This window comes from Hemicordylus capensis, chromosome 1, assembly GCF_027244095.1.
Source record: "Hemicordylus capensis ecotype Gifberg chromosome 1, rHemCap1.1.pri, whole genome shotgun sequence".
NCBI lineage: Eukaryota > Metazoa > Chordata > Lepidosauria > Squamata > Cordylidae > Hemicordylus > Hemicordylus capensis.
Window position 1 is genome coordinate 357,940,546 of NC_069657.1, and position 24,170 is coordinate 357,964,715.

At 43.9% G+C, this 24,170-nt stretch overlaps 1 protein-coding gene across 5 annotated transcripts in view; it reads right to left on the bottom strand.

Moving 5' to 3' along the window:
• Window positions 1-24,170, bottom strand: part of SHPRH (SNF2 histone linker PHD RING helicase) — a 98,888-nt gene that overhangs the window by 7,452 nt on the left and 67,266 nt on the right. For all 5 annotated transcript variants that reach the window (XR_008315269.1, XM_053291158.1, XM_053291182.1 and 2 more), the window contains 9 exons: window positions 23,265-23,438; window positions 15,663-15,725; window positions 14,142-14,367; window positions 11,128-11,271; window positions 9,894-9,995; window positions 8,225-8,296; window positions 6,062-6,250; window positions 963-1,055; window positions 629-715 (listed from right to left, as the gene is read on the bottom strand). Coding sequence is in view for 4 of the 5 variants with exons in the window: in XM_053291158.1 (XP_053147133.1) it covers window positions 629-715; window positions 963-1,055; window positions 6,062-6,250; window positions 8,225-8,296; window positions 9,894-9,995; window positions 11,128-11,271; window positions 14,142-14,367; window positions 15,663-15,725; window positions 23,265-23,438 (1,150 nt within the window). In the remaining variant the exon portion in view is untranslated. The remainder of the gene's footprint in view (window positions 1-628; window positions 716-962; window positions 1,056-6,061; window positions 6,251-8,224; window positions 8,297-9,893; window positions 9,996-11,127; window positions 11,272-14,141; window positions 14,368-15,662; window positions 15,726-23,264; window positions 23,439-24,170) is intronic.

Consider the following 24,170-nt stretch of genomic DNA (forward strand, 5'->3'; position numbering starts at 1 on the left):
TGGGACTGATTTGCAGACTGATTCAACATATGTGGTGAGGTGCCTAATAAATTCCTAAATATGTTTAAAACCTCTTAAGATTTGCTCCTTTAACCTCATTTCTTTTGTAACTCAAATAAAATGTTAATTTGATTTCTGGAGTGTGTGTTTCACTTAATATGCAGTGGGCAAACAGCTGGTCAGGACCCAATAAACCCATCGCTAAAATCTGGCTACTAGGGAAAATTTAAATATCCCAACACTATGACAGCTCTAGGAACTAAATCCACTTCATCGGGTCAAATGCTAAGTAATCTTCTGTCATCCTCATTACATCATTGAAGAGAAAGGAGAGAGAATTAAATGGCTTGCATCTAGAGAACTGCGAGTGGTGTGAGGCCTGCCCATGGAATGGGGCTCCCCTTACCCTGTTTATGTCCCACAGACCCCAGCACTCCCCCAAAAGTACATCATGAGTGTTGGGACACCCTCTGAAATAGTGGGGCATGGTGCAGGGGGCTGCTAACGGAGACAGGAGGTGACAGAAAACTTGCCCCCTTGTGCGAGTGCAATCCCAATCATGCAAAAGCTAGTTGGGGGTCAACCCTATGATGCTCTGCAACTTGCTGTAGAGTTCCACTTCACATACCTGAAATTTGTTAATCCCGTTGATTTGTGCAAACACCATACTGTTGTCATATAGAGCTTTTGCAATAATATCCAGCACATCCTGCCACTGTAAACATATAAAAGGAAAGACATTTCAAAGTTATAAACATGTCTCCTTCATAACAAAAGCTCAGCAAACCTTTTTAGCTGTATCACTGCCAGTATCCAAAAGAGGTGGCAATCTAGCCAAGAAAGCCACTTTCCAAATGTATTCCAATTCCATCTTAAACATTATCCATACCAGCATGCAAACCCATCACATGCTACCATCTATTATTGAATATAAATGTTAGTTTTAAGTGTTTTAGAAATACCGTTGAGAAAACTAGGGATTTGGCTCCCGGATCTTTGAACTGGATTTTCTTTAGAGTCCTGACCACAGCTTCCACTTTGGTAGAGTGACTTCCCTATAAAATAGGAAGAAAATCACATTATTTATTTATTTATTTACTTACTTACTACATTTTTATACCGCCTTTCTGCCTTGATAAAGGCACCCACAGCAGTTTACAATATTAAAAGAAGCAAATTACAGAAGATTAATAAAACGTCGTCTCAGGCTGCTGGTCTTTTCAGGAGCGGAGGACAAGAGCTCCCTGGCCTGGGCGCCTCCTTTCTTGCCTTCCTCTCAGGGCACACTGGTCTTTGCATACTCCTGGGAACGTGGGTTGTGGGGGCTGCACCAACAGTCCTCACAGGCCAGAGCTGGTCTCTATGGAGGCCGATGTTATGCTCTCCTCTGGCTTGGGTGCCTCCTTTCATTTTACTTATATAATGCAAATCTGATTAAACTCATACAGAAACACACTGAATGCTGATATAGATATGTTTATACACTAAATTTTGGCACATAAGAAGTCTTTCCTTACCTTAAAATATATTCATCAACATTGTAAGAGTTCTACAAATACGTTTTTTGAATTCAAAAGTAAGTTCCCCTATGTGAGCCACACACTGAAAATTCTTAGATTTCCCTAAATAAGAATTCACATACTAATCTTCATCAGTATTTTTTGTTGTTCTAAAGAATTACCAACTATACAAAGTCCCATAAGACTATCAGCAACCTATAAGGAAGAATTCAGTGATTAACTCAGCCTTTCAATACCATCAACCATAGCATCCTTCTGGGACAGTTTTCTGGGAGGACCATATTACTGAGGCTCCAGTTCTTTCTGGAGGGGTGATCCCCAGAAAGTGGTGCTGGGTACTACTGTTTGATCTTTTGGCCTATGGGGTCCCACAGGATTCTGTCTTAACCTTCACTGCCTATCATGGGGTATTTCAGTGCCTCTAGAGCAGGGTTTCTCAACGTGTGGGTCCCCAGATGTTATTGGACTTCAACTCCCATAATCCCCAGCCCCAGTGGTCTTTGGTTGGGAATTATGGGAGTTGAAGTCCAATTACATCTGGGGACCCACATGTTGAGAATCCCTGCTCTAGAGGCTCAAAACATTAATTCTTGGTTCTTAATTCTAAAATTTAGTCCATTTAGGACCTTGTCAGTAACACCCCAGTAAACAAATCCTGCAAAGAGCAGGTCATTACCACAAATGGGTTTGCCTTTATGATCAAAATACTGCTGAGGCACAGTCGTACCCAGGTTAGTTGACTTGCAAAACACCCACTATCTTAGTGAAATATATTTTCCTAATACTTGGTTTGCCTCTGCAAGTTTTGTTTGGTTGACTTATGGGGTCAGGGTGCATTCAAAATTCAGCATAATGGCAAATTTGCAAAAAGGTTCAGTATTTCTACCCCTTAACACCTAACAATGTTATCTGACCCCTGTGTCACCCCTGGATAGCAGTATGCAGAACAGCTAGGTATCTATGTTGCAAAAAAACTTGTTCAGCCATGGTACCCTTCAGGAAGGAATGTGGTGGATGATAGTTTTTTCACTAGTACAAACCTAGCAGAAAGTTGGCCAAAGGCCAACTGGCCCTGGGGGGTTCGGCTTGAGGGCAAACCCTTGAGCTGGCCCAGTTAATGGTGAACTGGCTCGGCCTCGAACTGGTTAGCACATCCCTACACCCTATATGAAGCCTCAAGAGCATTTGCACTTCACAACCCACTGCAACAAACGGCATTGTTTTCAACAACAACAAAATCAAGCAACAACAAAATATTTTTATACCACTTTCCAACAAAAGTTTCTAAAGCAGTTTTATAGAGAAAATAAATAAATAAGATTGTTTCTTAGCCCCATGCAACCCTTTGCTGAAAGGAAAAAATGATCACCCAGCTTGCCAAAGAGCTCTTAGTATTCAAAATATTGCCTGAGATCAGATGGTTTCATGTAATAAGATCTCATAACAGAGGTTTAACAGAGTTGAACCTTCTCACCAGTCCACAAAAATCCTAATTTCAAGCTTATTCCTTATTGCACTGACTTGTGTTCTTTTGCTTATGGTCTTTCACTGACTTGTGTTCTTTTGCCTTTGGTTTATCTCCTTAGTTTCACTGCTGTCACCAGTAGTCAAATCTCTTTCTCAGTCCACAAAAGCTTTCATACCTGGCACTGTCAACACTCTGCTTTGTTCATTTTAAACCAATTTTCCATCTTGCAATCTCGGTTTAATTCAAAATACTCAATACAACAATTAACTTCTTGCAGGACAAAATTAGACTAGCTGAGTCTGGCTTTGTTTTGCCCTTTAGATTCTTGCTCCTTTCCCCATAGTTGCTTCCCCCATCACTATAGCTGTATTCACACATTATAGTCAAGTAATATTTGTCCAAGTGTACAGTGTACACAGGTATAGTTATTCACATGTTATGCTGAACACACATACAGCAGTAGACTTCCTATCTGTACCATGCATTTAAGGCGGCTATATCCAGGGTCATTTTAAAAATCAACTTAGGTACAGAAAAATGTTTGAGTGTACAGACATCTGAACACTTGTCCAACATCATGTCTGATTAGGGCTTATGACCCACTCCCTTCCTACAGTGTTAGCTGTGTCAGTACAAGGGCCATTAGGTGGTAATATGAAAGGAGTGTGACCAGGAAGTAAAAGTGGTATTTCATCTCAACAACTAAACAGACAAACGAGAGGCTTGGAAGAGAGGTCACTGGCCCAGGGAACAAGAAGGTATCCACAAGAAAACCCTCATGTACTACCAAGGGTATACAAACCAGTTTGGGAATTACTGCTGTTGAAGGTGTATAGCGAATAATCAAATTATTAACTTCTGAACAACAGATTAACTGAAAAATAACCCAGTTTCTTCTTACAGTGCCAATAATGTGAAAACTAGATTTGCCTAAATGTCTTTCAATGTACCTTTCCCTTCAAAAAGAAAGAGTTAATGTCTATAGGAAGATGAGAGAGCTCTCAATGAGAAGCCATCCAGAATGATTCAGGTCAGTCTGGGGTCAGCATTGTTGATTTACACAGCCCTCCGCCTGTAATTTAATCTTTATACTGGACAGTGTCAGAGAACATGACTATTAGATAATTCTATGGTATCTATTCATAGTATCAAGGGTTACATTGCACAAGCAAGTCATTAACACAATGTATTTGCAAGTGTGTGTGTGTCTGGATGCCATATCTGCCTGTAACATTAGAATTACAAGAAATTCCAGTAGTAGTTTTCTAGGCAAAATATTGTAATAATGAGAATTGTACTTGATGTGAAATCAGTTTAGTATCAATATAGTTAAATATACTTTGTGGGGAGGATCATTCACAGGACAGCTTATCCGTACAAATAACTGCTGAAAAAACAGCTTCATAACATTTTGCTCTTTAATGTAATTGTCTGGTTTCAGTAGCTCGCATTAATATTTATGAAGCTTTCACATCCCACACAAAACACAACAGCAAATGAATGAAAAGTAAATGTATCAACCTTAATCTAGTGGTGTGCAAAAAACTGGCTGGTCTGGTTTGGTTTGAGACTGGACCCGACCCGGACGAGGTATGCTCCCCCCCCCCCCAGTCTGGTTCCAGTTTGAGCCAGTCTGAGTTTCTAAAAGCGTGTGTGTGTGTTTTTAACACATCGCTGGGCCCGGGGTAATTTTGCCATCTCCGGGGGTGGGGTGGGGGTGCTGCCACAGCCACGGGATGTGTGTCTCTGAAGCTTTCCCCTTCCCCCGCTGGCCTCCCCTGGTCTTTTCCAGGCTGGGGCCAGTTTTCAGGCCTTTCTGGCCCTCTCCCATCTTGTGATGGCTATTTTGAAGTCCGCCACACAGGCGAATGGGCTATTTGCATGCCCAGGTCCTGGGAGGAGATTGGCAGGGGAGGGGGAAGCTTCAGAGGCCATCCGTGACCATGGAAGCACCCCCTGCAGGTGGCAAAATTTCCACAGGCCTGGCGGCGAGTTATTTGTTTTTTAATTTTAAAAAACCCACACTTTTTGAATCCCGGTCCGGCTCCAAGCTGGACGGGGGGCTTGGGTGGTGGTGTTCGGCTTGAGGTCGAGCTGAACTGGGCCCAGTCTAGCTCAAGGGTTCGCCCTTGAGCTTGCCTGGTTCACACATCCCTACCTTAATCTGACTATGTAGGCACACACACACACACGTGCGCACGCACACACATACACACACACAGAAAATACAATTAAATTACAAGATTTGTACTTTTAAACTTTTGTTTAGATAAAAAAATGTACAAATGTACAAACAGTCAGCCTTACAAGTGTGGAGCAAGAACTCCATATTCACAGGGAGTCTGTAAAGTAGTTGCAAGCAGGGCTTGGCTTGCAGTCCAGTGCAGGTGGAAGGGGTGGAGAAACCATTTTCATTTCTCTCCTTTCCCCTGCAAAGCCCCTTTTCTCTGTCAGAAATATGTCCCTGAGAGCTGTGTGATTTCTGGCCGAGAAAAGGTTGCTTCTATGAGGACATTATGCAATGGTATCCCATTGGTACAATCCAGTCAAAGTGTAGCAGTTTTAAGTCCCATTGATTTCAATGGAAGAGCCAAGTATGTGTGCTCCACTAATACACTAAGATACAGAATTGCTTCATTTTGGTTGGATTGTGCTCATATTTGGAGTGGGGCCAAAGTTCAGTGGTGGAGTACCTGCTTTGCATGCAGAAGGTCTCAGGTTCAATCCCTGGCAACTCCAGGTAGGGCTGAAAGAGACCTGCCTGAAACTATGGAGAGCCACTGCTTGTCACTGTAGGCACTACTGACCTAAATGGGTGACTCAGCATAAGGCAGCTTCTTATGTTTATATTTTTAAAAATCAGCACGGAGCCACAGGAAATTCACAGTATTTATGGACAAGAGACACTTTGACAAACAATGGAAGCTCAGCTAATTCCAGTACACTTAATTCCATTAAATTTCACAAGTAAGTGTTACATAGGATTGAAGTTGTAAGATGTAAACAAGCCAATAGGAGCATAAGGAACCTGGATCAAGTCAGTATAAAAAGCATTAATTTGTATGCAGCTTACCTTTACAGGCATATCATCCTCTTGGTTTGCAGTCTCTGCAGTGAAGACATAGGAGATTTCTTTATGTGATGTTGTCTGCCTGCAGATGGCACACTTTATTGAACTTCTACGGGTGCCAACACTGTACTGTTCTATAATAATAGCTATGCACTCATTGCAGAAGCAATGTCCACATGTCAACACTGCCCACTAGAAAGAGAAAAATAAGAGCAAGTACATGCAACAACACATTTCCATGACCTTGCTGTTTACATATACATGCAGTTTGAAAACTCAGTAAACTAGGAAAAGAAAATGCCATTTTTATTTATTTATATTTGTACACTGCCCCAAACTTCCATCTCTGGGCCGTTTACAGTAACACAAACTCAAATCAAAACCCCAAAACAATTTAAAACCACAAGTCTAGTTATGATATTTAAAAGTTATGATATTTAATTAAGAATTATTCAAAGTCAGTGCTGCATAGGAATTCCCCATCTACAAAATGCTGGTTGGTTTAGAAGTATGCATTTTACTTCTTAAGGATTATAGAACAAACAATCAAAGAAGAAATTAGAGATAAACAGTATGATTTCTAAGCTGGGGTAGCAACATCTAGTTTGATGGAGTAATCAGAAAAATGTCATTTTTGTTTTTCAAAATTCCTACCCTTGTAAATGAAGAAAACTATACTGAAAATATCACAAGAGTTTATACTTCACACACACACACACACACACACACACACACACACACACACACACACACACACACGTTCCCTCTAAGGCATGTGCACATCCAGGCACTCACAAGTTTTTTGATGTCCTCTCAGTTAATTTTAGATCCCGCTCAGGTTGAATCCGGAAGGCCCCCCTCTGAATGCATGTGCGTGCACACTGTCTTGATACTGCTGCCCAGAACACAACTCATTCCGCACACAGATTTAAAAAAACAGAGAGAAAACACACACACACACACACACACACACTCTCTCTCTCTCTCTCTCTAAGCTAGCTGGGCCAGGTGCTGAGCATCTGTGTCTCTAGTTGCCACAGCCAATTTATCTCCCCTGCCCCCGCTTATTTCCCTGGCCAGCTCGGTCCGCCAACCTGTCCACTCCCACTGGCGGCTGTGTCTTCTTGCCCGCCTGGCTGCACTTCCTATTGCTGGCCAACTGGCAGGTCCGCTGCTTCCTCCGGCCGGCCCGCCTCCTCCTCCGTCCTGCCACACTTTCTCTTGCCGGCCGGCCGGGCTTTCTCTTGCTGGCGGGCTCGCCATCTCCTCCAGCCACCATCACGGTTTTCTCCCCTGTTGCTAAACTCCCGGCAGCTGCTCGCAAACTCTCGCAAGAGCTGCCATATATGGGATCAGCAACAGGTACGTTTAAGAGAATTATATATAAAAAAGAGGATCACTATCTCTGACCATGTCTGGGTCAGAGATAATGATGGATTTTAAATGTCTGGGGCACGCCTTCTCTCACATGCATTTCTGTCTCTTTGAACCTTTGATGGCCCAACTATATCCCTCCCCTCCCCTGCACTCATGCAGAGGGATAAAAGAAAGGTAAGTCAGCTTTGGCTACATGTGACATGGGCTGAATGGCTGCACTGTCCCTCGATATATTCCCTATCTTTTATAGGCTTCCAAGGGCAGAGCTTAGAAACGGATACTTGTAATATCATTCCACTAAAAGACTCATATATGATGGATTTCTAAATAGAGAGACCAGGGTGAACATGTGGTCCTCACACAAGCCTATGTATCACACTAAAAATACTGTGAGCTTACTCACAATACTGCAAGTGAATTATATTGACTAGTACTCCATGGCTTCTTTAGGGCACACTATACTTTGTTGTTGACTGGGTCACATGGAAGTTTACATACCATAATGGTGATCTGTGTGATCTTCATTAAAACAAAAACAAAAAACACCAATCTTCTCCTCAGAATGTTGTTTCCCCCCCACCAAAATTTTGTACTCGTGTAGTGAGGCTGAATAACTGCAGCAAGTGCCCAGCCATCTAGTCAAGCAGGCCACATGTTTACAAATTACTGATGCAGAAATCCAATTCTGGGACTATCTAGAATTTAATCTGTGCACAAAGAAACTGAGTAAGAGTATGCCAGCCAGGAACTAAGACTTCCCTACAGGAAATCTGGAGCAGAACTATTTACCTGTTGTCCCAGTTGCCGAGCACAGATTGGACAGGGTTCTGGATTAACTCCTCCAGTTGTTTTATCCTGAGACTATGGAAGCATGAAAGAAAAACGTTTTTATTTGGATTTTATTTATTGCAACATGCGGGCCGGCAGGGGTTGGGGAATAATACAATAATTAAATAGTAAGATTTTTCAGGAACTTTAAAACAAAACAAAACAGAACAGAACTGTCTGAGATCCAGAGGAACATGCAAGTAAAAAAAAAAGTCTGGTAAACAGGAAAAAAACCCTCTATGTTCCCCTCTTTAAATGACTCATGGAAAAAAAACCTACATGGAGCTTTAAAAACACAATCATTTGGGGATTTAAGAAATTCAATGTTCTGAAGGTAATTCTTCAACATTCAGATGTGTATGAGTCATGAGAGTTTTAAGTGTGTCCAAAAGCTCTGCCATCTTTCAGCAACAAAGTATTTGAAACTTCCATGAGCACAAAAAGCAGCAGGTGATAAGGTACATCAAGTTATTATTAAAAGAAAACAAAAAATAGGAAGAAATAAAATAATTTGCTTTGCATTACAGAGCGACTTATTGAGCTCTTTGGACTGTGATCTAAACTAGGTTTGCATAACACCAGAAAACCTGGTTGGGCATAAATCGAACCAGATTCAAGCTGAACTAAGCCCGGTTTTGTGCACACTGCAGCCAGGCCCAGTTTGGTTTGGGTTCGAACCAGTTTGGGCCTGGCTTGAGGGGGGAGCAGGCGGCGGCAATTTTTTTTAAAAAAATGGTGACTCATTGCTGCCAAGGGCTTTGTTAACCTGGGTGGGGGTCTCTGGTGGCTCCCCCTCCTGCCACTGGCCTCCCCTTGGGCCGTTTCGGGGCCCTTTTGGTCCTGTGTGCACAATGGCCATCTGCATGATACTTTTGACAGTCCCTCATTGGATTCCCCTTTACCAGTATAGTTCCCAGCCATGGCTCAGTCTGAACTCAAACTGGGCCAAAACCAAGCCAGGCTGGCTCGAATCCGGTCTGTGTTTAAGCTGAACTGGCAAATCCGGTTTTGTGCACCTCATGTGTGTGTGTGCATGCGTGCAGCTGGTGATTTGGCACTTCGGCATGTGGCAGGAGGAGGGAAAAGGAAGGAGCAGCATGGTGGAGGGGAGGAAGGAAGGAAGGAAGGAAATCTGTTGGGCTGGAGGAAGGAGCTGTGTGGGCTGGATTTAGCCCAATCTACACTGATGTTCGTGCCAGTAAAATTAAGGATGAGTCAGAAGGTTTTACTGGAGCTGCTTGCATCATTTTAATCAGCATAAGTTCCAAATGCATTAAGATGAAAACACTCTTTATACAGCTAAGATGCACAGTCTGCAAAGGTTTGTTCCTTATCTTATCTAAACTATGAACATGTGTAATGTGACTGTGCAACTGCAGATGCTCAGCAGTACAAGTGTGTTCTTCGTCCTTTAAATGTATACTGGATGAGATCTGCAGATTCTCAACATGGTTTTCCTTTTACTGACTGTTTGATGGAAAATGCAACTCGTGAACTAACTAATTAGGGAAGACTCTTTCTTTTCAATATCCAAGCAACAATGAGGGAAGACTAAAAAGTAAATCATGTCTTCAAGCTAGTTCATGATTTCATGACATCGTAATATGAAGAAAGGGTAGGTCAATCTTACCTTTTCTAAATTAGTGAGGTATAGGAGCTGACCCAGTTTCTTTTGAAGCTGTGATTTGGCAACTGCTTTGTCATTCAAAAGTTTCACTTTGTTTTGTTCTACCTAAAAAAAAGTTTTAACTCTTTAGAGAGATTTCATTAAAAGTTGTAGGAAAGAGTTTGCAATGTAAACTATTTTCTCAAGCATTGACTGATTGATTGAAAACATTTTTATATCTCCCAAAATGCAAGTTCTCTGGGCAGTTTACAACAAAACAATAGCATTACAGTAGCATTACTGTTAACTAATGAGGGGAAAGCCATGCAACTCAAGTCCCAGCACTCTTCCTCACTTTCCAATTTAAACACACTAGCTGACATCCCAACTAGTGAAGTGTGTACGCTTGAAGGGACTGAGTGGGCATGGCAAGAGCTCTCATGCAATTCCTCTGATCCCCCTGGGGGTGCGCTGTTGTGCAAAATCCCTCTGAATCTGGAGCTCTCCTGAAGGGCTCTGCAAGGTCAGAAGCCCATTACTGATGGTCAGCAACACATTTCTGAACTTGCAGAGCCTTTAATGAGCACAGGGAACACTCCAAACTCTAAGGGTTCTTGTACAACAATGCATATGCAAGGGGCCTGGTAAAGGTGCATGAGGGCTTCCGCTGCGCCCCTGCAGTCCCTCAAAGTATGCATGTATCCCATCAAAAGGCTCAGGCAAAGAGCAGAACGTCTGTCAAATTTCACATCCAGGGGTGCAGCTATAATTGAGCAGATTGGTTCAGAGAACCCGGGCCCCCCAATTCCTGAGGGTGCTGCAGTTCCACCCCTTCCTATTTTCTTATCTCCCTCTCTCTGAGGGGCTGCCAGGGAGAGGAGTGAACACAGCTCCCCTCTCCCCCAGCTATGTCCCTGTTCACATAAAGTGCTGTGATTGTCGTCCTGTTACTGCAGTTTGGATAGGCCTTTTGTCTATTGGATTTATGACGTATTTTTAGATTTAAAACCATTTTTAACCATTACTTGATTTGTTTTTATTGTAAAACACCTTTGGAGCTGTTAAGACTGAAAGGTGATCTGTAAGCTAGGTGGAAACTGGGGTGGAAGTAATCCCTAACCATATAACAACAAAGATATTCTAGAAGAGAACAAGCAATACACAGCAGGACTGTGTTTTTAGTAGTAGGTGGCAGTACTCAGGGACAAACGTTTAAAAACCTCAGGAGGACTTCTTTTCAGATTTAATGAAATATCACCTCATGTGGCTCAATTATATGAAGAACAGGGTGATTTGGTTTGGGCTCCTCTGGATGGCGCACACGAAGTCGTTCTGTAGCCATGGCAAGTTCATCAATGGCAGACACATGATCTCTCAGGACCATCCAATATTCATGAAGCAACTGAAGGCAAGATGGGGGGTGGTAAGTCAAACAACAGAACCGTAGGTAGTGTTTAAGTAAATGATGATGTTGCATCTTGGCACATTAAGGATTTCAAAACTATGTAGACAGAAAACCTAATGGAAGTTATAGTTTAAACCTCTCCCTCCAAAACTCCACTGCCATATGTAACATTCCTTCCCACATAGGAAAGTCACTGTAAGCTGGGAAATATTACAGTTCCTAAGAGAAGCCAGCTTAAAAAAAAACACCAAAAAACCGAAGCACTAAAAATGAGCATATTTGCAGTTTTCTAAAATAAACAAAAAAATAACTTTAAAAATAATATATAGTGCTCTTCTTAAAACACTTCACACACATTGTTCTCAATCCAGGGCTGAGAGTTAATCAGCTGCTTTAGGGCACTTAGTTCATGTCTAAGATGAGATTTTAATTGGGATATCCCCGTTTACAGCTCATTATCTTAGCCACTAAACTATGCTGAAAACCCTTTAGTAATTCAATAGATAGTGTGAGGAATAAAGCACTACATTCAGTTTAAAAAAATGCCCTCATAGATAATAAAGGTTTAGCCCACACTCACCAATAACCTCTTTTTTAAATGATGTTGCCATGCCATATAGAACTTGAGGCTTGGTAGAAATATGTTCATACCTTTAGCACATCAGGGCCACATTGGCCAATGAAACATTACTAGTACTGGACAGATGGGAGACACAAATGTACAATTATTCTTTGTCACTGGCAACAGGCCTCCTTGTGTGTCCTCAAAGCAACTGTATAATGCAGAGACAACTTGTTCCCCACTTCCAGTACTAAAAGCATATCAAAGAAGCATATCAGAGACGTGAGTTTTGGGCGGTATTAAAATATGTTAAATAAATAAAAATAAATAACAAATGTCAGTTGTTTTTCCTCCTGTGTGACAAAACCCCTGTCCTGCACTAACTGAAATGTGAGTGGATAAATGGCTATGAACAATAACTCAAACTAAGCTCTTGAACTTAAAAGTAACCCACTAAATGATCTATGACAAATAGTTCTATGATATGTTGAAGACCAATCATTTTGTTGTAGTGTAAGGCTTCTGTAAACGAGAGCCCACTGTGTTAGATGCAGAAAGTATTATCTTCAGTCAGTAGAGCACATACAGGCATACACACAAAGAATACAGAGAAAAGATTACTGTAAATAATGAGGAGTAAAAGGCTACGAAATGCAAGGGGTAGTAGGGATGTGCACGGAACTGCGGTTTGAAGCCGGCACGGGTGCGTGCACTCAGCCCTCCCACCGCCTTTTCCCCGCCAGCGCTCCTTCCCGGTAAAAGCCTTTGGGGCAGCAGCGTACCTCCCTGCTGCCCCTTCCCCGTCCTCAGCTGGAAGTACCGGGTGTGCGTGCTAGGGATGTGCGAAACGTTTCGGATACAAAACGTTTTGTACCCAAAACAGCCTGTTTCGGGTGTTTTGTAGACAAAACAAAACACCCATTTTCCAGATCCAAAAGTTTTGTATACAAAACAAAACGCCCCTGTTTCGGCTACAAAATGTTTTGTTGTTTTGGACCTCCATTTTGTGGTGATCTCTGAGTCAGTCTCCATTTTGTGTTTGACATCTCTTTGAATTTCCCACCCTTCCAACCTTCTGATTAGTGACCTAAATCATGGGCTGACCTGCTGACAATTCCCTCCTAGTTCCCCATTGGCTCTTTTGCTTCTTCCCACTCTTTACTGACCCCACATTGGCCAGGGGGAGGGTTGCTAACCCATGGGGTGCTGGGTTCTGCTGTTTCTGTGGTGTTCTGAGTGTAGATTCTCTGGTAGCATATGAGAGTGGATTCTTGTTTTTCACTGAAAATCTCATATGCTACCAGAGAATCTACAATGAACACCTCAGAAACAACAAAACCCAGTACCCCACAGGCTTGTGGGTATGGGGGTGGTTGGCACCCTATGTGCACTACACAACCCCTCGCTCTGGGCAACCCCAGTGCCCCCCAAGTGGAATTATGGGGCTGCTGAAACCTCAATTATTCCCTATGGGAGAAATCTTAAAGACATGTAAACTTCAACAAATCACAAAAGATCAGCCCTTTGCCCAATTCCTTTGAAATAATTCTGGAAGTTTCCTTGCCCCCATTGGGCACTACCACCCACCACACTCTGCTCTGGGTCATCCCTTTCCCCTTGATTTGAAGCGATACATTTGCTGGAATCCCCATTATTCCCTAGGGGGAAATTCTTAAAGATGTGTAAACTTAAAAAAAAAAATCACAAAAAAATCAGCCCTTTGCCTAATTCCTTTGAAATTTGCGTGGTAGCTTCCACCCATTGGACACTACCACCACCATCCACTCTTTTTGCCCTGGGACCCTTTTTAAAAATCCAAATCGATTCAGATTCGGAAAATTTGGCTACAAAACAAAACAGGGCTGATTCAGACTCAGAAAATTTGGGCACAAAACAAAATGGGGATGTTTCGATTTGGATACAAATCGAAACAAGAAAATTCCAAAATGCACACCCCTAGTGCGTGCACCCGGTACTTCAGGCCACTTCCTGAAGTAGCAAGGAAGCAGGGAAGTATGCTGCCGCCCCAAAGGTTTTTACTGGGAACGAAGAGTGGCAAACTCCCCCCACTCCAGCTTCAAACCGGACCTGGTGTTCGAACCTGTTCGGAGGCCCGTAAAAGGGCCTCCGAACAGGTTCGTGCACATCCCTAAGGGGTAACAGTAGGTCTGCAACATTTCTAAGCAGTGCCCAAGGTATAACTGAGAATAGATATGTGACTATCATGCATGTATTGTCTACAAACAACAGATTCGAAGTGTTCCTTATGTTCAGAACTTATCTCCAAGATTTCTTGCCATTATACCTTATACTCCTTTTTCCATGCTTCAAAAAGTTCCAAGAAGATGCTGCCTTCTTCAATTGCCCTGGCATCCATTCGGTGAGCTTTGGCAAAAGACAAAATGGTCTTCAAGGAGCGCTCCGTCTCACTTGCTGCCCAGAGACCTCTGCTTGTGGTAGGCAAGCGGTCATCAACTAGGCCATCTTCATCTTCTATCATTTCCTCAAAGATTGCCATCTGACCTTTTACACTTCAGTGATGCAAACACAAAAGAATTGTTACCATATTTGAACTGTATGAATCTTCAAATATTTTTATTAAAGCAAACAAAAATAACAGGAAAACAAACCTCACAATGCTTCCATTTTCTATGATTAAACACAGATAGTCAGACAGACAGACATTAATGCACATTTAAGCAACCTTGTTTTAAAACAAACTGTCAGTCCTCTTTCAAAAACACCATGGACATTCACATATATGCTGATGGGATCTGAGCTGTCGGTGACTGACCAGGAGAGGGTCTTGGAGTTGTGGTGGACAGCTCATTGAAAGTGTTGACTCAATGTGCGGCAGCTGTGAAAAAGGCCAATTCCATGCTAGGGATCATTATGAAGGGGACTGAAAATAAAACGGCTAATATTATAATGCCCTTATACAAACTATGGTGCAGCCACATAGAGTACTGCATTCAATTCTGGTCACCACATCTAAAGAAGGACATTGTAGAACTGGAAAAGGTGAAGAAGAGGGCAACCAACATGATCAGGGGCCTAGAGCACCTTCCTTATGAGGCAAGGCTACAACAAATGGGGCTATTTAGTTTAGAAAAAAGACGACTGCGGCGAGATGTGATAGAGGTCTATAAAATCATACATAGTATGGAGAAAGTTGATAGAGAGAAATTTTTCTCCCTCTCACATAGAACTAGAACCAGGGGTTATTCCATGAAACTGACTGCCAAGAAATTTATCACTGACAAAAGGAAGTACTTTTTCACACAATGCATAATCAACCTATGGAATTCTTTCCCACAAGATGTGGTGACAGCCAACAGCCTGGATGGCTTTAAGAGGGGTCTAGATAAATTCATGGAGAACAGGCTACTAGTCTGGTGGCTAGACACCACCTCCAGCCTCAGAGGAAAGATGCCTCTAAATACCAGTTGCAGTGGAGTAGCAGTAGGAGAGAGGGCACGCCCTCAACTCATGCCTGTGGGGTTCTCAGAGGCATCTGGCGGGCCACTGTGTGAAACAGTATGCTGGACTAGATAGGCCTTGGGCCTGATCCAGAACGGCTTTTATGTTCTTATGGCAATTCACCTACATGGTACCACTGACAGAAAGCAGGCAAAGCAATACTTTTATCTAACAGAAGGAGCCCTGTTTTTATTCCAATAGGGATACAAAAGATAGACACATCTTTGCTGAATTTTGTTTCACATTTCTGCTGAAAGCAGAAACTGCTTTCTGATCAAGGATTAATAATTTGCTTTTACACACAACTGCCAAAAACAAAATAAATAAATAAATCCAAAACACTTACGTATGGGAGAATAGTTTTGACTCATATTCTGTAAACAATTCATCAGCCTTACAGAATACACAGCTAGAATAAAAGAGATTACAGCTAGAATAAAAGAGATTACAAGGAGAGGCATTTAAAACATCACTAAAAAAATTCCCAGTGGTTGGAAGTATGTTTCTTTCAACAACCAGGGGCTCAAGGTTGACTCAGCCTTCCATCCTTCCGAGGTCGGTAAAATGAGTACCCAGAATGTTGGGGGCAATATGCTAAATCATTGTAAACCGCTTAGAGAGCTCCGGCTATAGAGCGGTATATAAATGTAAGTGCTATTGCTATTGCTATTGCTAACAACAACAAAAGGCTGTCAAATGATTACAGAAAGAAAGCCCATTCATCTGGTCATGAAAATTTTGTTTGAGAATAGGTGAAAGTTTAATAATGAGGTCTACATTTAACATTTAATAATGAGGTCTACAGAAGGACCTCATTTTTCAGAACCTTGGGGTTCTGTTTTCTGCAATTATGTGACCTATGTGGGTTAGGTTCCCAGAGACCCGGAAATCTTACAAAAATGTTGAAAAACGGGCAAAAACTGTAAAGTAATGTGAAGTAATGTGAAGTAAAAACTGTAATGTGAAGTAAATGTGAAGTAATGTGAAGTAAAAACTGTAAAGTAATGTGTTACTGTAAAGTAAAGTGAGATGGTTTTTGGTTTTTTTAAAAAGAGAGGTTTTTTAAAAAATGGAAAGAGCCACAAAATGGCCCCTGCACTTAAAATGGCAGCTCTGAGGCCATTTCTAGCCACCCACTGATCCACAGATTTAAACCCACCCCACCCTTTTCCACCCACGTATGCTGAGACCAGGTGTCAGTTCCCTGACCAGTGTCAGTTCCCTGACCGCGGATACACGAAACCACAGATGCCGGATCTGCGGATAATGAGGTAGAACTGTATAAAAACAGGTTGCTTACCTGTAACAGATGATCTGGTAGTGGTTCCAGCCATTCATAATGATTGGGTTCTACGCCTGCACAGATCACACTTCAGATAGAATTCTTTAACTCCTCACGACACCAACCACCAGCAGCACGTGACTGCAGCATTCTTAAACGGCCATTAGGCGTCCCTTTCCTCAGTTTTTTTGTTGACCGACTAGCCCTTTAGTATGAGCGTTGCAACTGGACTTTAGTTCCTTTTGTTCGATCGTTACGTCATGTCCTTGGTTATAGAACGTTGTATACTTCTCTGAAGTCTGACACCATAGCTTGTCCTCTTCTGCAGCGGGGATGGACGGGTGGGTCTTATGAATGTCTGGAACCACTACCAGATCATCTGTTACAGGTAAGCAACCTGTTTATCTGGGTAGTGGTTCCAGACACTCATAATGATTGGGTGAATTACAAGCTACTGACCAGGCAGTGGGAGCAGCAAGCTACGGTAGGATTCTCTTCAAGATCGCCTGTCCAAACTCAGCCGCTGCTGCTAATCTGATGTCCAAGGCGTAATGCTTTACAAAGGCATGGTGCGAAGCCCAGGTTGCTGCCAAGCAAATGTCCTGGAATCTGATTCCTGCTAGGTGTGCTGCTGAAGTCGCATATGCACGAGTGGAGTGTGCCCTTATTGTAGAGGGTGGTGCGACTCCCTGCTGATCATAGGCAAGCTTTATAAGCTCAACCAACCAGAATGCCAACTTCTGGCATGAAGGAGACTCACCCCTGTGCGCACCCTTCTCACAGACGAAGAGCAGACTTGTCTTACGGAGTTTATGGGTAGCCTTTAGGTAGTACTGCAGTGCCCTCCACACATCCAACGAGTGCATTGCTGTGTCTAGCGGGGATTCCGGATTTCTAAAGAAAGTTGGCAAGACTATATCTACATTCAAGTGGAAGTTGGGGACAATCCTGGGTCGGAAGTCTGGTTCCAAGTGCATTAGAACGCGGTCCAGGTAAATCTGGGTATACAGCGCATCCATTCGGAGCGCCTTGAGCTCACTAACCCATCTTGCCGTGGTAATTGCCACCAGAAACAGTGTCTTCAAGGTTGACAACTTCAACGACGCAGTATTCATGGGTTCAAATGGGCTCTCAGTAAGAGCACCGAGCACCAAAGATAGGCTCCATTTCTCCATTGGAAGCTTTACCGGTGGATATAAATTGTTTATCCCTCTAAGGAAGTCCTTGCATCTCGGGTGAGTGAAGACAGTCTTACCATCCCACCCTGCGTGACGTGATGATATTGTGGCCATGTGTACCTTTATGGATACATTAGCCAAGCCCTCCTCCTTTAGAGAGGTCAAATAGAGGAGAACCTCCTTGAGTTCTGCCTCCTGTGGTATGAAATGATGCTCTTGAGCATACGCACAGAATCTACGCCATTTTGCTCTATAATTCCTTCTGGTAGAAGCCTTTCAAGTGTTAAGAAGGATCCTTTTCAGAAGCCTATCCTCCAGGCTGTGAGATTGAGCACTGACAGATTGGGGTGTAGAATCTAGCCTTGACTTTGAGAGAGCTGATCTGACCACTTTGGGAGACATATGTACGTGTTCCTTGACAGTCTGAGTAGCTGCGTGAACCAGGGCTGTCTTGGCCACCACGGAGCTATTAAAATCGCCCGCGATCGTTCTTGTAATAGCTTGGCTATTACTAGCAGAAGGAGTGGAGTTGGAGGATATGCATAGAATAAGCTCCTTTTCCATTGATACTGAAAGGCGTCGCCCTTGGAATAATCGCCCCGCCCCATCCTGGAGCAATATACCCTGCACTTCTTGTTGTGCTGTGTGGCAAATAGATCTACTTCTGGGCGTCCCCATCTCGCAAATAGGTCTTGTAGTATCTCTGAGTGCATTTCCCACTCATATTGATGCAACACCATTTCCCTGCTTAGTGAATCTGCCAAGCAATTCAGGATGCCCTGGATGTGTATCGCTTGTAAGTGACTCCCCTGAGGGATACACCAGTTCCATATCTGGAGGCTGAGATTGCAGAGAGCTCAAGATACTGTTCCCCCTTGCTTGTTCACATAGGCTATTGCCGTGGTGCTGTCCATCTGCAACTGGACCACTGTGTTCGATATATTGTCTTGCAAGGCTTGTAGTGCACGGAATGCTGCCAGTAGTTCGAGGAAATTGATATGTAGTTGACCCTCCCTCCGGGACCAGAGGCCCTGTGCCGTCCAATCTCCCATGTGAGCCCCCCAGCCCCTCATGGAAGCATCCGTTGTTAGAACACATGATGGTACTGGAGTCTTGAATGGCACACCTCTCAGGAGATGAAATGCCTTTGTCCACCAAAGCAATGAAGTCAGGACTTTTATGGGTACTAACAGACACCTGGATGGAGGATCAGCCATGGGCCAGAATGAGCAAAGAAACCACAGTTGCAGAATGCACATCCTCAGTTTCGCATTTGGTACTGTGGTAGTGCAGGAGGCCATCAAGCCTAGAAGTACTTGAATGGACCTTGCAGACTGTAGTGGAGTTGAGTGGAAGGTATGTATCAAGGCACATATGTGCTGGTATCTCTCCTGTGGCAGATGCTGTTGTAGCATATCAAGTCACGCCCCAATATATTGGAGGCTTCTCACTGGCACCAGATGCGATATCTTCCAACTGATTTGGATACCTAAATCCGCCAGCAATGCCTTCACCACCTCTATGTCGCTGAGAAGTTGTCGCCTGGTTTTGGCTGTCAGGAGCCAGTCGTTGAGGTAAAGATAGACAGAGAGCCCCAGTCCTTGGAGGTGGGAGACAATGACAGCCATGCACTTGGTGAAGACCCTTGGTGCTGTTACCAGCCCAAAGGGTAGTACGTTGTATTGATAAACCTGCGCACCAAGGGTGAATCGGAGATCCTTCTCATGGCTCTGCTGTATTCCAACATGGAAATACTCATCCTTGAGGTCAAGCGTCACAATCCAATGCTCCTTGTGGAGCAGCGGCAGGATGGCTTGCAACGTTGTCATCTGGAATTTTCGTACTTTGATGTACTGGTTGAGCCAGCGTAAGTCCATTATGGGGTGTATCCCCCCGTCCCGCGTGGGAATCTGGAAGTATAGGGAATAAAATCCCGCATTGGTTTGAGCCTACTGAAATGGCGATATTGCCTCTTTGAGCAGCAACTGCTGCACTTCCTCCCGCAAAATTGGAGTCTCTGGCGTGAATTTCACCTCCGTAAACAGGAGGAGCTCTTTGAACTCCAAAACATAGCCCATCGTGATAATCCTCAAGACCCACTGGTCTGATGTTATACGGTGCCATGCTGGGGCATGGCTTGCCAGTTTGATGGTAATTCTGGCATGCGCCAAGTAGATGTTGTTCCTTGAGCACTGCGGGGTGATGGGACTATGATGTTGTTGGTCAGCGGGCTCCACAACAGATCAAAGTTGCTGTTTGGGCTGCTGCGCCACCTTGTTGTGGTTCTGTTGATTTTTCTTATTCCTTGTTTGGAATTGGCACCGGTTAAAGCATTGGTACAGTCATCTGTAGTCTCTCCGCTCAGACTGACAGTAGTAATTTTGCCTCCTCTGATAGGGTTGGTAATGTTGGTTCGCTTGGTACCTGGAGTTATTGTATTTTTGGCTGGTAAAGGACCGCACCGTCAACTTAGATTTCTTCCACTGTTCCATGGTGATATCCGTGTCTTCTGAAAATAGATCTTTCCCCCCCAAGGGCAAATTCTCAATACGTTCCTTCATATCAGGCTGAAGCTGTGTGGTTCTCAACCATGCATGGCGTCGAAGTATGAGTGTGGAGGTAGGAGTACGCGACTCCGATTCTGCCAGATGCTTAGCGTTTGCCAACTGTTGCCTAGTGGTGGTAGTAGTGCGCTGGAAGGTCGCTTCAAACTTCTTAACAAATTCCGCATGTTCAAGGGTAGACCGTTCATCGTACAGGGCCTCCCATAGGGAGTGAGTGTATATCGCCTGGCAAGTGATATAATTTGCAATTTTTATCAATAGGCACGCGGTCAAATAAGTGCGCCTTCCCAGGATGTCCAATTTTCGACCCTCTTTGTCCACTGGCACTGAATGTCGCCCGTTCCCTTTAGACGTCATTGCACAGTCTATTACCAACGAGTTTGGTACTGGATGTTTAATTAGGTAGGCATTGCCTTCTTCCTGGATCCGGTACAAAACCTCCAAGCGCTTGGAGGTAGAAGTTGAAGTCTGAAGAACTTCCCAAGCGGATTTAGCCGCCCTGGAAATGTGGGGCAACATTGGAAGATATACAGGTTGCAGACCCGAAGTCTTGGTCATCATGTTGTAGACTGGGTCATCCAGGTCCAATAACTGTTGCTGTATATCAAGACCTAGCACGCGAGCCATTTCCCCGACCTGTTGGTGATAGCCCTTCATTTCTTTATTCGGAGAAATTGATGGAATGGCAGTGACATCATCAGCAGGATCAGGCAATGTTGGTTCCTCCGGAGCATCCGGGTCTGTAGTGTCGGAGAAATAAGCGTCACTATCCTCCTCACCATCCACAGAGGAAGGCAAAGGTGAAGTAGGAGGTACATCCACGGTATGGCGTGGCATGGTGCATGGTATGGCGTCCACTTGGGCCTCTTCACGCCTTGGATCGGTAGGTGGCTGTGCCACCAGGGTAGTTTGTAATGAGACTGACCTTTTTGTTGACAGTATTGGATATGGCAAAGCAGTTTGCAGAGAGATAGACCCATTGTAATAACAGGACAACCAGAATCTGAAGGCTCACCAGCCTGAAGGGAAACCCTCCTCTGTGCAGCCATTAGAGTAGCAGTTTGAACTGCTGATTCCTTTAGTTGCCTCTGCAGGCCTGGATGAGTTCTTTCATGCAGCCACTCCTTGAAGAGAGAATATTCCTGTGGAGAAACGTGTAAGTGTCTCGCCATCCGTCTTGAGGGAGGATCCCTGAGATAGGAGTGGTAGGCTCCGTGCAAGACTGAGTCTTAGGGATGGGCCTTGAATTCTTTAATCCCTGAAAAGGATGTGAAGATGGAGTGTTTCCCTCCGATAGTAGCAGGCGTTGAAGCGTGTCATTTGGACTGATGCTGTAGTGGTCCACAATAGCAGTCGGGACTCCTTCCCCTTCCTGTCTGTCCTCGGCTTCGAGTACGATGGCAGCATCGAGTTCGACATCGGCGTCGAGGTCAGTGTCATGAATCACTGCTATCGCATCCAACACATCTCCTTTGACGTCGAGTTCAGCACCATGGGTTCCCAGAGACATGCCGGTATCCAGTGTACACTGTTGTATTGGTGCTGCCCTCAGCATCGAAGCTGTATTGGGCAGAATCCGAAGCCGGTGCCGTGGGCTTCCTCGAATGCGACAAAAGGGCTGGCTTGCTCGTTGACGTGCTATCCGACGCTGACTTTTTTGACCTCGGTTGGGTTGACTTCGATTGTGTGCTTGGTACTGACATCGGAGATTGTTGTGGGGTGGGCGCCGGAGAAAGTGAAGCAGCCCAACGCCAAGGGCTCTGATAAGTTTGAGGCCGACGTCAAGGGCTCTGATAGATCTGGAGGCCCGATGGGGAAGGTGTATGTTCAGTGCCCGAATCCTTGCTTTTGTGCCCATGCTGCTTAGCCTTCTTTGCACGCGGCTCCCCTTCAGGCGCCGAGCTCTTCCTCTTTGGGGCCGTTCCCGAGCCCACTGGCTTCTTGAAAACCTGAGGCGCCCCCAATGTAGAAGCTGCCGATGTTGAAGTGGCTGTTGCTGAGGAGGTTGATGTCGAGGCCGCTCTCACAGCAGCCGCTGGCTCAGATACCGAGACATTAGACTGCATTTCAGCAGGTCTCAGCGCCGTAGATCCTCGGCGTTTAGGCAGCAATGCCTGCTCTAGCAAAGCCACTTTAAGGCGGGCCGCTCGGTTTTTCAGAGTCTGCTTATTAGAAGTCAAGCAGACTGAGCACTGCAAAGTATTATGGGCCTCCCCTAGACAAAATAGGCAGAGTTCATGCCCATCAGCGGAAGGAATCTTCCCGCAGCACTCCCGGCACCTCTTAAAGGTGGTCTTCTCCCTTGTTTTGCTCTTTTCAGTACTCATATGAAGCGATCAGGAAATTACCTAAAGTCCTAAATTCAAAGTCCGTCATCCATGAGAAGTCCGATGTCCATTCCAAAGTCCGTTGTCCGTTCCAAGTCCTTTCCAAAGCCATAAGGGAAAAGCAAAAGAGAAACCAATATACGTTCTGGTTTTTTCTTTCTTTTTTTAAAAAATCTGTCTTCGTCGTTAAGTATTGTCCAAAGAATAGTCAAAGTCCAAGCCAGTCATCAACAGTAAGTCTTAGAAAGGAATGTAATCTGAGGAGCACTAAAAACGTTTCCGAAGATGTGAGCGCTAAGGCAGTCAACAAGAAACTGAGGAAAGAGACACCTAACGGCCGTTTAAGAATGCTACAGTCACGTGCTGCTGGTGGTTGGCGTTGCAAGGAGCTAAAGAATTCTATCCGAAATGTGGTCTGCGCAGGCACAGAACCCAATCTTTATGAGTGTCTGGAACCACTACCCAGATCATTAGTACTCTAATCCAGTTATAAGTGTATGCCTTAATATTTGGAGCAATGCTAAAAGTACCCTATTAGGAATCCCAATGACAGAGGCTTAAAGTGCTTTTGTCTTCAATGTATGCTTTTATACCTACTTGTTTAGTGGCAACCTTACAGGTCGAAGATGGCAGATGGTGGCAGCCTCAATAACGTCTTTGGAAGGAGGGCCTTCCAGATTTTTCACAGCCTCTCTTACAAGTTTCTGGAATTTCCTTACTTCTTCCATTTGAGTTGTAAGCAGGTACTGAAGGCCTCTGCAGTCACGAAATCTAGCAGAGTGGAAAGAAGCAAACTTAATTGCCAAGAGTCAACACATTGTTTGGAAACACCGTAGGTCCTTGAAATGGATGGGGCTTGATGTGGCCAACCAGAATGAAGATTCAAACCTTAGTTTGATGATGGGGGTGGTGGGGATGGAACAGAACTAAGCAGAGTACATTGTGAAGTGAACTGCTTGAACCCAATTCCTGCACATCACTTTCGGTAAAATTTAGGAGAGTATTTGTGAAAGGCACAAAGGCAGTAAGAATGTTTCCAGGGCAAATTCAGTTCTCTGAAAAGCATGTTCCATGAAGAGCATATGCCAAATGGCATTCTTCTAAGACTCTTATATCCATAAATGGCAATTACTTGTCAGTGACAGCTTCCAGTGAAAAATTATAGACTAATAATTCCATTGTCCATGATATCCTTAAGTCAAAAGAACAGATAACAGATGTTTCCCTCAGCCAAAACTAACACAACTAAAACATTTACATGGATGTGTTGAGGTGTAGACTTATTTCTTCTAGAAGTTTTATATTTAGGTTCTCGTATTTGAAGGATTCTTAAAATTTAATTGTAGCCTAGACCACCAATGCCTGGCACATAACTGTATTTTCTGCCACAAAATAAAGAGACATAGGAACATAGGAAGCTGCCATATACTGAGACAGACCATTGGTCTATCTAGCTCAGTATTGTCTACACAGACTGGCAGAGGCTTCTCTAAGGTTTCAGGC